Source organism: Ursus arctos, unplaced genomic scaffold (genome assembly GCF_023065955.2).
Source record: "Ursus arctos isolate Adak ecotype North America unplaced genomic scaffold, UrsArc2.0 scaffold_4, whole genome shotgun sequence".
Lineage (NCBI taxonomy): Eukaryota > Metazoa > Chordata > Mammalia > Carnivora > Ursidae > Ursus > Ursus arctos.
Window position 1 is genome coordinate 2,262,203 of NW_026623056.1, and position 14,254 is coordinate 2,276,456.

A 14,254-nucleotide genomic window follows, 5' to 3' on the forward strand; every position below is an offset into this window, starting at 1 on the left:
CAGAGGTCTGTGTCCTTATCCCTGCAGTGTGTATGCTCTTTTGCATGGCAAAAGGGATTTTCCAGATGTGATCAATTAGGGACTTTAAGAGACATTACTCTGGATGCTGTGGGTGAGTCTGACATAATCATAAGGAAGATTAGAGTGATGGGATGTGAGAAGGACTCTAGTATCGCTAGCTTTGAAGATGGAGGAAGGGGGCCATGTGCCAAAGAAGCTAGAAAAGGCAAGGAAAGGGACTGTCCCCCAGAGCTTCCAAAAAGGAGGAGCCCTGCCAACACCTTGATTTTAGCTCAGTGAGACCCATGCTGGAATTCTAACCTACAGAACACAAATACATTTGTGTTGTTTTAAGCCACTGAGTTTGTGGTTATTTGTCACATTAGCAACAGAAAAGTAATCCGGTCTCTCTAATATATATAATATATATTATACTCTCTCTATATATATACACACATGACTATATCACTATATAGTATAAAATATATATTATATACATATTACATATATACATATATAATGTATGTGTGTGAAATAAAAGACTTGGTATTAAGTGAAATCAAGTTCACGTAAATCTCAGACATTAGATTCTTATTCAAACATAGACAATAAGACACAAGAACGACATGCTAATGGCATGAGACAATTGAAGAAAACAGGAAGAGCACCTTTGCAGGTGCACATGTTGCTGTGATCAGCCGTGGTATGAAATTAACATGGGCAGTGAGGGAGAGTCAAAAGGAAGACAGTGAAAAATCCCTCCAAAAGATGCTAGCAGGCAAGCTCTAGAGCTAGGCTTCTTGAGTTCTAATCTTGGTTCTGTCTCCTACTGTAGGGCCAACTCTAGCAAGTTTCTTTGCCTCTCTGAGGTTTTGATGTAGAACCTACCTCATCCGATGCTATGAAGTTTGAACCAGACCCCTATGTCAAGCATTTAGCATGATGACCAGCATGTAGTAAGTGTTCAATAAATACTTTTATTAGATGCACTTTATTATGTTTTCATTGTATAAATATTAGAACCTAAGAGCAGAGAAGGTTTTTTCAAGTAAACTAGTGTATCTTATCCAATGTAAGAATGATTTCTCAATTATGTATAAAAAATGGTCTCTGTTTAAATGAGTGTTTATAACTCCAGAAGGCAGGCAACCCTGCAGGTCTTAACGTATTTTAAATTGTATACTCTCTTGGGAAAATAAAATGTGTCCAAAATGATGGTCTATCCCCTCCTAAATGCATATACCCATGTATGTACACAATTTTCCATCTAATTTTTTCATAAACATAGACACGCACAGCCCTCATACCTATGTACAGATCCTGGGAATCCACAGGATAGAAATCCCTACGGTAATGATTAAGTATTTTCTGCCAAAGACATCCTCTCCTGCCTCTTGATTCTGCCCTCTTTTCCTACATCCACATAAGCCTCTTCTTCCACCCCTTGTCCAGGGCAAATGATCCCAGTTCCTTCAACCATCTTACCATGAGAACTCACTCCACCATGGCAGGCTCTTGATTCTCTCACTCTGTTTGCACTTTCTCTCCAGGAGAGGATCATTCAAATATCGTTTACTTTTAAAACCATAGCTTCATATGTCCACAGTCTAAAATCCAATAGCACTGGAGGGCTTTATTCTCAACCCACCCCCTCAACCCTAGGTCCTACTCTACTCCAGAGACAGCCTTTTTAATTATTTTTTATTTTTTTATGTATTTGGCGACAGCCTTCTTTAACCTTTCTGAGTTATAGATTTCTCCATAACACCAAGTAATAGTGTATGTGTGTGTGCATGTGCATAGAATATATTGATCAAACATGTGTATGTGTGTAACATATCATATATTGACCAAATGACTCTCTCCTTTGAAAGAAAAGAGGTTACTTATATTTTTTCTCCCTTTTCATTCCTCCCAATCTAAATTTTTTCTTCTGGTCCTATTGGTTGTGATACTTTAAAATAATATACTTGTACATTAATTACTGCATTATTAATTTAAGACAGTATCTCTCTACTCATCAAAACATAAGATGGACACTTGAAGTTCCTCAAGGATCTATCTATGTTAACCATGGTTGCTCAGAATGGAGTCAATATTTCAGGAGTGTTCTAACCACTGTTAGAGGTTCTGTGACTTCTTTAAACCATTTATTTTTGCATTATGATTAAGTCACTCCATCATGAATCTTGCTTACCTTGAGATTCTGACTGTGCAAAACTCTAAATATTAATCCCGATGAACAAATAATCAAGCCAGACATCTACGATCCTACCTTCAGAAATCTGATGTATTAAGCCAAGACCAGGATTTTCCTACTTTGGATTCAAAGTTTCAAAATATGACAATATAATCTGAATCCTAATTCAATTATTTTGACAATTCCTCCCTGATTTGTCCACGTATCCCATGAGACACGGTAGGTGTTCAATAGGTATTTTTTGAATTTGTTGAAGATTTTGGCTCACCTAATAACTATGTCTTTATCCAGCTCGTTGATGGAGACCATTAGCTTGGATAAAGTCCAAGAATACGGAACCCCATAAAATCTTGCCTCACTTCTGCATGGTTATTCGCCCAATTGCAGATCTTATATAATCCACAATGACATTTTATGAAACTTTTTCAAACATCTTGTAGAAATAATTATGCTTAATGTATAGGGTAACCTCTCCATTTACCAAAATTATAACAAACTTAAAATAACCTAGTCAACCCCTGCCAGATAAACAACGTTAACAATCCTTCTAACCCCAAGAATATATATTTATGAAGTAAATTGGGTTTTTTGCCAAGAATTTTTCATTACAGAACTCATTCTGGTTCTTAAACATTACTAAATTGTTTTTATTTAAAACATTCTGGCAACTCTCCAGAATGCTTTTCCTCAAAAATATAAATTCTACAAGAACTAAGACTTGTAAATATTTTTTAGTGTGTCCTAAGTATAAATAGAATTGATACACTGTTATTTTGAATGTGAAAGCTGCAAGATTAGACACATCTAGATCATTTTCCAACACTCATATTGTTTATGATAGTCGTACCTTCATTGTTGAGAATCCTATCTTGTTTAGTAAGGACTGCCTTCTAAAAAGTAGAAACTAACTTCATGTCAGAATAATAATCTGGGGCATAGCTGAATATAGATTAATAATAACTCAACAGTATTAATGGACTATAATTTCCACAGAATCATTTTCCATCATGTTGTTCAAATAATTTATATTGCCTTTAATATTTTATTGACATAGAGTCACATAAATTAAATGAAAAATTAAAAATAGATGAGCAATAACCTCTAGTCTACAAGAGGTTAGTTCTTGCTATTAGCAATTAAAACTAGAAATATGTTTTTTATCAAAATGTGCATGTTTATTACTTTTTCTTAAAATTATGTTTTTTTGTTCTGCTTTCCCTTCTTCCTTCAAAGAACCCTAAATCTCTTAATTAGTGATCTCTGATCCCATTAAGTCCCCTCTATCTTTAATTCTCTAATTTTTCTCTTGGCTGAGGATGAAAGCAACAACATAGATATGTTAACATCAATGCGCAAAACAGTGTTCCGGCACTCACCTAGAAATCATGTTACACTACGTGACCTCCCACATGTTTTTCAATTTTTTCTACATTACCACATTCTATTTGAGTGGTTCTTACCCTTGACATTAGAAACACCTACAGTGCCTTCGAAATCACCTGTTTGGGTCCTTTTGCCAGGCCTATTAAATCAGAATATCTAAGGATGGGGCTTAGGCATCAGCATTTTTTTTTTTTTTAATTTCCCAAACATTTCCTTTGCATTGTATCTTGACTTGTCTACATGGTTTTAAGGTCAATGCTAATATCCTTGAACAAGAAATCTTTTTCTCAGCTTAATTAGTAATATCATGTGGCTTGCCTTTAAACCAGATAACTGTATTCCCCTTCTTTCCTAATCAGTCTTTATCCTTTTAATCATGAAAAATACCTCACATTAATTCAGTTTTATTAATCAAGTCCTTTGACAAAATGTAACTTAAATATCTAGTTAGTATTTGAGAAGAATGGGTTCTTCTCTTTGATATTCAAGTTGACTTCTGGGATAGAATTAGGCCACAGTTCAGAAAGAAGTATATTTAATGTCGATTTTCATTCCAGATTTCCTAGCAAGGTTTTCTTTATTCTTAGTAGGAAAAATTAACTGACAAACACCTAAGCTTAAAAATCACAACTGAACAATTGATACTTTTTAATTTATATTTTCCACAAATTTTGATCTAAACTGTACACTCTGTTTTCATCATGATACCTCAGAACTTGTGATGTCTGTCCAAGCTCAGCCTTCCTAAGTCTAGTTCTTGAAATGGCATGGTTGGGGGCTTTCTATTTCATCACCATTTTTATATTAGGAGAAAGAGCACCTAAGGTTATGATTTAATATAAAGACAAAATTTAGCTATTCGCATAATGATGAAGGCATATATTCTTTTGCTTAATCTTTACCTTGCTTCAACTGTTACTATTTAATAATGCAGGATTATTCATATACATTAGAACTAAAAATCAGTGGACTGAGACCAGACACATGGATCCTCATTTTAATATTACTCAGATCTGTCAGCTTAGGTATGTGATTTTACCTGTCCATTTCTTCACCTTTCTCCCAACGGGGCCCCTGTCAGCTCTGAAATTCTGTCAGTTCTGTCTAGAATGTACTAAAGTTGTTCAAGCCATTATCTATAGATTCCAAAACAACAATTCAAACAAATTTAGAAAAGGGCACTATGAAGATTGGACTAGAGAAACCACAATGTTCTCAGTCTAATTTCACTGAAGAATTTTTTCCTGCTCCCATGGGGCACCTGGGTGGCTCAGTTGGTTAAGTGTCTGCTTTCAGCTCAGGTCATGATCCCAGGGTCCTGGGATGAAGCCCCACATCCGGCTCCCTGCTCAGTGGGACCCTGCTCTTCCCTCCTGCTTGTGCCTTTGCTCTCTCAAGTAAATAAATAAAATCTTTGAAAAGAAAAATCATTTTTTCCTGCTCCCTTCAAGAGACAGAATCATTTCACATAGACCTAATAAAACTACTCTAAACAACAGGAAAATACATAAATTAAACTGTTATTTTATCCTATAACTATTATATTTGTAAACAGGTAACTTCATGGATGGGTAAATACATGGATAGATGTATGGATAGATAGAGAATCTGTTTTCAGTGCCCTTTGTAAAACCAAATCAGCATTATTTATACATTGGCAACTCGTCCAAGTTTAATACAGAGTAGGAGGGAAAAAAAGATTCATAGTATCCTAATAATGATATAAAATTAAGGAAAAGTAGAAAACGGACTCAGATGACTATCAGTGAGACTGGTTTGGTTTCATCAAACATTTACTACTAACTCCAGCCACCCTGTAGGGGATAGATACAAAATGAAATAAGAACAAGAGAGAGAGAGAGTATGTATCACTAGGGGATTTTGAGGACAGCAGTGCAGCAGCTCAGCTCTCCGGGGTAATCCGTAAAAATGGATAGCCTACTTGCAGATGATAGGATAACAGGAACTGATGGAACTGGGTCTCCTGAATACTCCTTTATGTATTAACAAGTCTATTTCTTTAGAATTTAAGCCTTTGGATAATCCACAAAAGCATCATCAGTGAACGCTTAAAGGCAATTTTGTTTGACATGATATATGCAAGCAAAAGTATTCTACTGTATAGCTCAGATAATGTTTTTTATCATAAAATCATAGAACAGAGCTTCCTTTAAGAAATATTTTTACCAATTTTTTTTTTCCAAAACTGAAGTCCAACCTAAAATATTGGCTGGAAATTAAAATCTTCTCTTATGCTAACCATCTTTAAATTGTTACCATAACCATTATCTTCTCTGTTTCTTTTTACATTCTTTTCAACAAGAATGACAGAAGATATACAGCTGTAAGACTCAGATTTCTATTAAGTGTCTGTTTGTGTACTCTATCACTGAACTTGAAAGATTCAAAACATTTTCTAGCACTATGAATTGTTCTGCAAAAATCTCACTGATGCCCCAGTTCAACAAATTTAAGTTTAATAAACTCAAGTTTAATAGACTTAACTAATACCAACATATTATTTCAGGTGCTCTCCTTTTCAGAACAAAAGTTTACTTGGGAAACCAAAACAATTTCAATTAAACTGATTTTTTGCCATTGTCATTACTCACCTAACACTAAAAAACAGACTTTGTCTTAGTCTTCAAAAAAAAGTTTTCTAATTTTGCTTTTCAAAGACCACCATTCCTATTTTGTTTTACAAAGTAAACTTAAACACTTTAAATTTTTCTCTTTCTTTCTTTCTTTCTTTCTTTCTCTCTTTCTCTCTCTCTCTCTCTCTCTCTCTCTCCCCTCAAGATTTATACTAACAACAACTTTGAAGGAAATAACTGAAAACCAGATAGAACAAGGGAATTCTGGTTTAAGTATCATTGCAGACTAGGTTTTCATAGGGGGCTTTTGTGCTTCAAAGAAACACAACTCTGAATAAAACATAATTTCTGTTGTCTTGCTGGGTCTTCAGGGATTGGGGACAATCTCTACAGGTCCAAAAGAAAAAAGAGGGAAAAAGAAGCAAACTTAAAATAGAAACAGTGAACAGTAGGCACAAATGAAGAGACTACAAGCAGGAACCTAAGCCTTGGACCATCAGCAAAGTAGAGGTACTGAGGTGAGACTGTTCAGTGAAATGGACAACAGAAAAGGAGAGTAGTCGCCTCAGGACAGCAGTTTCCCTCATTTCCACCTTCAGAAACAAACAGAAATCTCTGGAGGAAAGCATCTTCCGTTTAGTTCCTCAGGGTGCCTATACTTTAGCAACAACGAAAAATGAGGTGACAATAAAAGATAGACATAAAAAGGAAACAAGTCACCATGAGGGAGAACCACCAGAATAGCAAATATCAGATTTAGATCTCTAAGGACTCCAGATCACTATAATTATTAGATAAGAACATATAATAATGAAATTGAAATTAAAGAGCTAGAAATAAAAAATCCCAAAATGAGTAAGCACCAAAAGACTATCCAAAACTACCAGGCAGTTAAAAAAAAGTGTTTTAGAAAAAAAAACAAAAACAAAAACAAAAAACTATATTAAAATTTAAAACTCAGTGAATGGGTTATATAGAAAGTGGGCCCACCCTGATTAGAAACACTCACATTAAAGTCAAGAATATGATAAGTTGCCTCAAAAAAAAAAAATAGGAAAAACCTGAACAAGGAATGGGAAAGAAATTTGTGCATGAAATTTTTCCAAAAGACAGCTAAAATAATGAATAAATGGAGAAATACAGGGTGTGGTTTCTCAGCATTTTTAATTAAAGATGTCAAATATCATCATATTCAATGAAATTTCAACTCAAACACTAGTATGTTTTTTCATGAAGCATGAATACTGATCCTGAAATTTACTTGGTTTATAAAGGATAAAATGTAGAAGATAGTTAAAATTAAAAGAAGAAAACAAGAAGTAGAAAATGCTCAGTATCAAAATACAGGATGCCTAGGTGGCTCAGTCGGTTAAGCGTCTGCCTTCAGCTCAGGTCATGATCCCAGGGCCTGGGATCGAGTCCCACATCAGGTTCCCTGCTCAACAGAGAGTCTGCTTTTCCCTTTCCCTCTGCCTCTCCCTTTTCCCTCCCCTCTGCCAGGCTTATGTTCTGTCTTTCTTTCTCAAACAAATAAATAAAATAATCTTTAAAAATATATATATACATACATACAATAAAGTTACGCTGGTTAAATGATATATTATGTAGGAAAAGACAGACTGATGGAAAGAATAAAACACCCAGAAATAAATTCATATATAAATATATATATGGTAATTCAAATGATAACAAATAGCATTTCAAATCAGTGAGAGACAAATTCAAAAAATAATCTCGGATATCCATCTGTAGAAAAAAAAACTTTACACAAAATAAACCACAAAGGTAAATGCAAACTATATTCAAAAACAGAAAAACTATTAGCAGAAATAAAGACTTTTATAAAAATGAAGTGTAAAAGACATTCCTAATATAGATACAAAATCTAGAGCCTTAAAGAAAATCATTTCTTAGACTCAACTTCATAAAAATTAAAGACTTCTGTTAAAAAAAAAAAAAAGAAAAAGAAAAAGAAAAACTTTTGAATGAGGGGATGCCAGGGTGGCTCAGTGGGTTAAGTGTCTGCTTTTGGCTTAGGTCATGATCCCAGGGTCCTGGGATTGAGCCCCGCATCAGGCTCCCTGCTGAGCAGGGAGCCTGCTTCTCCCTCTCCCTCTGCCTCTGCCTGCCACTCCCCCTGCTTGTGCTCTCTCTCTCTCTCTGACAAATAAATACATAAAATCTTTAAAAAAAAAACAAACTTTTGAATGAGAAAAAGAACACCAAGTTAAAAGATATATGCTTGAAATAAGTAAAATATTGGCATCATCTATAATAAAAATAATCAAAATATTTTTCAAACTACTACAAATCAATAAGAAAAAGAGAGTTAATAAGAAAGGGCATGATCAGATAATGCACCAAAAAACAATAAATATATGAATATAAATAAATCTGAAAAAGAAACTCATCCTAATTTTTTATCCGTCAGGCTCACACACAAAAAAGTGAACACATTAATAGTATCCATTATTGACAAGACTGTGGGGAAACAAGCACCTTTACACACCTCTGATGAGTATACCAATGGGTACAATGTTTCTAGATCTAAATCAGCAATATCTTAAAAAGTTCTTCAAGAAGTGCATTCCCTAGCAATTGCATTACTGGGTATTTACCCCAAGGATACAGATGTAGTAATCCAAAGGGGCACCTGCACCCCAGTGTTTACAGCAGCAATGTCCACAATAGCCAAACTATGGAAAGGGCAGAGATGTCCACCAGCAGATGAATGGATAAAGATGTGGTGTATGTATACAAAAGAATATTATTCAGCCATCAGAAAGGATGAAACCTTATCATTTACATCAACGTGGATGGAACTGGACGGTATCATGCTGAGTGAAATAAGTCAAGCAGAGAAAGACAATTATCATATGGTTTCACTCATATGTGGAACATAAGAAATTGTGCAGAGGGTCACAGGAGAAGGGAGGGAAAATGGAATGGGAAGAAATCAGAAAGGGAGACAAACCATGAGAGACTCTTAACTATGGGAAAGAAACTGAGGGTTACTGGAGGGGAGGTGGGCAGGGGGATGGGGTAACTGGGTGATGGGCATTAAGGAGGGCACGTGATGTGATGAGCACTGGGTATTATACGCAACTGATGAATTACTGAACTTTACATATGAAACTAATGATGTACTATATGTTGGCTAGTTGAATTTAAATTAAAAAAAAAAAAAGAAGTGCATCCCTGTTAACCCAATAGCATCACTTCTAGGAACTTATCTCTAGGAACTTATCACAAAGAAATTAACACATGAGGTCTTAAAGATGTGTGTGCATGTCTGTGCATTTGTGCGTGTGTGCGTGTGTGTGTGTGAGAGAGAGAGAGAGGGAGGGAAGGAAGGAAAGATGGTTTATAAAGGTAAAAAATTAGAAATATCTTTTATGATCAACAGGTGATTGATAATGAAGTTATGACTACCTATACTATGAGTTACTATGCAGCAGGCAAAAATTCAGGCCTATGGGGGCACCTGGGTGGCGCAGTCGTTAAGCATCTGCCTTAGGCTCAGGGCGTGATCCCAGAGTCCTGGGATCGAGCCCCACATCAGGCTACTCCACTGGGAGCCGCCTTCTTCCTCTCCCACTCCCCCTGCCTGTGTTCCCTCTCTCGCTGGCTGTCTCTCTCTCTGTCAAATAAATAAAAATCTTTAAAAAAAAAAAAAAGTACACCAGCTGAAAAGATACTACCCCTGCTTAAGGAAGCAAACTAACAATTTTAATACAACAGGTTACATGTTCTGATGAGAGACACACAGGTGCAACTGGAGTGAAAAGAAGGAAACACCTAGGTCTGTGTGAAAGATTACAAAAAGTCTGAAACTTTGAAGATAAACAGGCATTTGCCAGTTGATCATCAAGGAGAGGGAACCAAAGGCAGAAGGAAGAGCACACTGCAGAGCCATAAGGCAGCATGGCGGGAACAGCCAATGGTGCGATATGGCTGGAGGATTAAATGAACAAAAGAGAAAAGCAGGAAATAAAGTAGGGGTAACAGACTGGGGGAGGGCTTTGTACAAAAGTTTAAGAATTCTGGAGTTGATATTTAGACTGAGGATTAGATGAAGTGCTAAAAGTTTTTTTTACAAACTACTTCATTAGCAGGAAAAGGGATAGATTAGAGTCAGACCAATCTGAAAGTAGGGAGACAGGTTAGAAAAGCCTTGCAAAATTTTGGGCAAAAGAAGATGAGTTTTTTATTTGAGCAGTGGCAGCTGAGAGAGGAGAAGATTTATACAATAGGTAAGTCAGTAAAATAAGCAAGTTTGGCAGGACTTGTGGGTGGGGTAGAGTTAAGGAGTTGAAGATGAGTTTCTTTTTTTTTTTTTTTTTAAAGATTTTATTTATTTGACAGAGATAGAGACAGCCAGCGAGAGAGGGAACACAAGCAGGGGGAGTGGGAGAGGAAGAAGTAGGCTCATAGCGGAGGAGCCTGATGTGGGGCTCGATCCCGTAACGCCGGGATCACGCCCTGAGCTGAAGGCAGACGCTTAACCGCTGTGCCACCCAGGCGCCCCGAAGATGAGTTTCTATTTAACTTTTACATATACATGTATCATTTTAGAATAAAATAAAAAGTCAGATTCACTGAAAGTCTCAGAGCCTGTCCTCAGTAAGCCTATTGCTCAACCTTCTTCTCTCACAACCAAATGTCTTGAAATCTATCACGTTACCTGGATCTATAAAATCAGGCATTAAGGAAAATGAAAGTTTTACATAGAAACAAGTGACAAGATTGTTAGAGATTAAGAAGTTTTCCTAAGGAGATATGGTAGTAAATAATGTGGTCAGGATTTGACATGGACTGCCTGGTTCTGGCACCATGTTTTTTTCCACCATATTTAAAATATCCCATAAATGTCTCCAAAGAGAAATGGACTGATATACATAATTGAAATGTTAATATACTTGATAGTCTTCAGATTAACTTTGATTTCTGAGTTTCCTCAATATCAAAACAAAAATAGCTAATTAGCTATGCCTCTTCCATATCCTACCATTACCAAGCAACACTTCCTCATCTCCACTTGTTTGCTCTATTGAATTAGTGAGAACTTTGGAAACTCTCAAGATGTGATCTTTTGAGAATGCAGTTATAAGGATTAAATCCATGAGTATATGGTTTAAAAGTTTTTTAATGAAATACTTCGCTCAGTTGTCCAGGACTATGCTAAAGTTACCATAAATATCTTTTCTAATATAGATTTCCAAAGCCATAGTAGTTAGCCAGTGTATTTTAAAAATCCACCCATCCCTCAGAGGAATTCAGGTCCACAGATAGATTTAGGTAGGAACTGAGGAGGCAGAACTAAATAAATTAAATGTACAATGTTACTTACTTTATCTTTGGAGAAGCTGAAGAGTTGTTTTCTTGCAGCAAAGAATTGGACAGCTATTACACTGGCTGAATGACCCCAAAGGACACCAACTGGCTTAGAGACAACATAGGGGTTCCAAAGACAAACTTTATTGTTGATGCCAGCAGTTGCTAATCAGAATTAGAAGGGGGAAAAGTGGTTTTAGTAACATGAACAACCCATACAATTTCCTTTTTGAAATGAATATGTGTCACCTATCTGGGGGTTGTTAAATGCGTCTGAGCACTAATGCACCCTGCCTTGAAGGAAGGAAGACCGTGTCAAGCTAATGGGGCATGAGTTCTATCACTGGAAATGGCTGACATGGAAGGAGTGAACGTGAGGTGACAGGACAATAACGTGCCGTTTAGGAGGCAACCAGCAGCCCAACCAGGAGGGCACAAAATCCTGCTTCCCAGTCTTGATGTTTTCCCACTCCGGCTAGCACAACCTAGGAATGTGGACCAAGTTACAGTACTCCTAGGAGTGAGCAAGAACTAAAACAATATTTAAAGTCTCCAAATTAATGAGAAAGTATATGGAAACAAATTATTTCCACCACCATATAAATAATTCAGTATTTACAAGCACACAAACAGCAGAATTATACCTTTAACCTACTCTGAGAGAATAAGATTTTTTTGATCATGAACTGGTTTTACTGAGGGAGTGCATCAAGAGTGGGGGGGGGTACAGTGGGTCTTCAGGTCTGTGGAAACTCTGTAGAGAGCTCTTTGTCTTTCTTGCTGAGGGCCAAATGTAGAGCTAAGCTCATTCCCTCTTATTTTTCCAGCACTATGCTAGGTATAAAGAAGTGATCAGTGTCAGGGGGCTAAGTAATCAATGAATCAATGGAATGGTTGATATTTGAGTCCTTTCAAACTCAGTTGGCTAACCCAGCCTTCTCTAATAAGTCTACAATTCTCCCTGAAAGGTGGATACTGGCATATTCATGAGTTCATATCTGAAGTATCTTTTACCATGACTGTCAGCCATGATCAGTAGGGATTTTAGAGACTCAGCCTCCTAGCTGGTATCAGTACTCTATGAATGATAATTATTGAATTAGGCTTATATTAATATGACCCATTCCAAAGGCCATGTATGTTCATTCTCTGTCACTACTCTATTAATTTTTAATATCTCACCTTTTTTTTACAATGTTTGAATATATACACATATATAGAGATATTATATACCAAATTATCAGCTTTCAAAATGTCATATATCTTATTTAAATAGTTAACGTCTAAAAATTTTACAGATTATTTCTTCAGGTAACATGTACTCTTTTATATCCAAACAAGAAACTCTCATTTTAAACTAAAATTCAGACAATCTGAAAATGTTCAAAAAGCACTGGAGGCTGTATTCTGAAAGGGGAAAAGCGGCCTACAGGTTGCCGCTGTGGCAGGCGCATGCGCTGTAGCGTGGCGGCAGCAGCAGGCAGAGCATTTGGTGGGGTCAGAGAGATGGCAGAAGAGCAGACACCGCACAAAAACTGTCTTCTGCTTCTATATCACCTTACACCCCCACAGATTCTAATAAAAACACTCATGAAAGCATTGGGGCGCTTTCTCATATTTTCACCCCAATGTAGTAGTTCCTAGGTGCCGCACGTCATAATGCATCATTATTAGACATTCTCGGGCAATAAAATGTGAGCTGTTTAAGTCGGTCTCCCCGGCAATAAAGCAACAAGGTGGAGAGGCTCCCTGCATACCAACATGTATCCCAGACTATTTATGAGGCCCTCGTAGTTATCATGATTTATTTTACATACCAATTAAATTGAGCTGAGAGTGGTAATCAAAAGCATGAATGCCTTCGGCGACGTTGAAGGATGTCATTTTAAGATGTTTTTTTGATTTCTCTCTCCAAGCCAGCACCACAGTGTTTGAATTGCTGGTTGTACTGGAAATGATAGCATCTAAAGATGCATTGTAAGTAACTGATAAAAAAAGAAAAGATCTTTCGTTGGTTTCTCACAACACATGAGCAAAATAAAACTGTTTTAATACCTGAAGTCAAAAATGAAACCCAAATTATGATCACTCAGCCTGACATGTGGGGAATACCTCATTCTGAATGCTCCCCCCCCTCCATGAAAGAATTTACAATGAGAAGTTACAGCTAAGTCTGCATTCAGACATTTTACCCAATCTCAGGATACCTTGAAATTTTTTTCAGTTGGAACACATGGCAGGAAACAACATTAGTCACAATAATCATATGGGATTCTGGAGAATAAAGATGAGTAATTGGCCAGATTCCTAGGTTCTTCCTCCTGGGTTTGAAGCAGGCAAACAGGAGCTTACCAGCCATCTGCTGCTCCCCAAGGTCCAACTTATGCCGAAACCATGGTTTATTTAAGTCATGACTGGTCTAGAATGTTAGAGTGGGATTGCCAGATCTTGCTGCCTTTTGTCAGGAGGATCTTTCCATTTCTATCAGACTCACTGGCTCCGAAAGGCAAATAGCTCTTATCCTCTAGGAACAGTATTCATATATCCTCCTTGTTTTCTCTCCATTCTTTTCTCTCATCTGTCTTTCTTTCAAAGAGAAAGAGAGAGAGAGGAAGGAAGGGAGAACAAACCTAAGAACTGATCAGATCCTATAAAGGTGAGTCGTCTGAGCCTCAATAGGGAGCAATTAATTTCTGGGCCATAAAGTTCCCTGAGCACCTCTACTCCCCTGCTGCTACTTTAC

General features: G+C 36.7%; 1 protein-coding gene across 1 annotated transcript in view; it reads right to left on the reverse strand.

Annotated features, from left to right (window-relative positions):
• WDR49 (WD repeat domain 49) overlaps window positions 1-14,254 on the reverse strand; it is a 124,254-nt gene that overhangs the window by 71,207 nt on the left and 38,793 nt on the right. The window contains exons 6-7 of the mRNA XM_026499147.4: window positions 13,329-13,496; window positions 11,528-11,676 (exon numbers count right to left, since the gene is read on the reverse strand). Of these exons, the coding sequence (XP_026354932.2) occupies window positions 11,528-11,676; window positions 13,329-13,496 (317 nt within the window). The remainder of the gene's footprint in view (window positions 1-11,527; window positions 11,677-13,328; window positions 13,497-14,254) is intronic.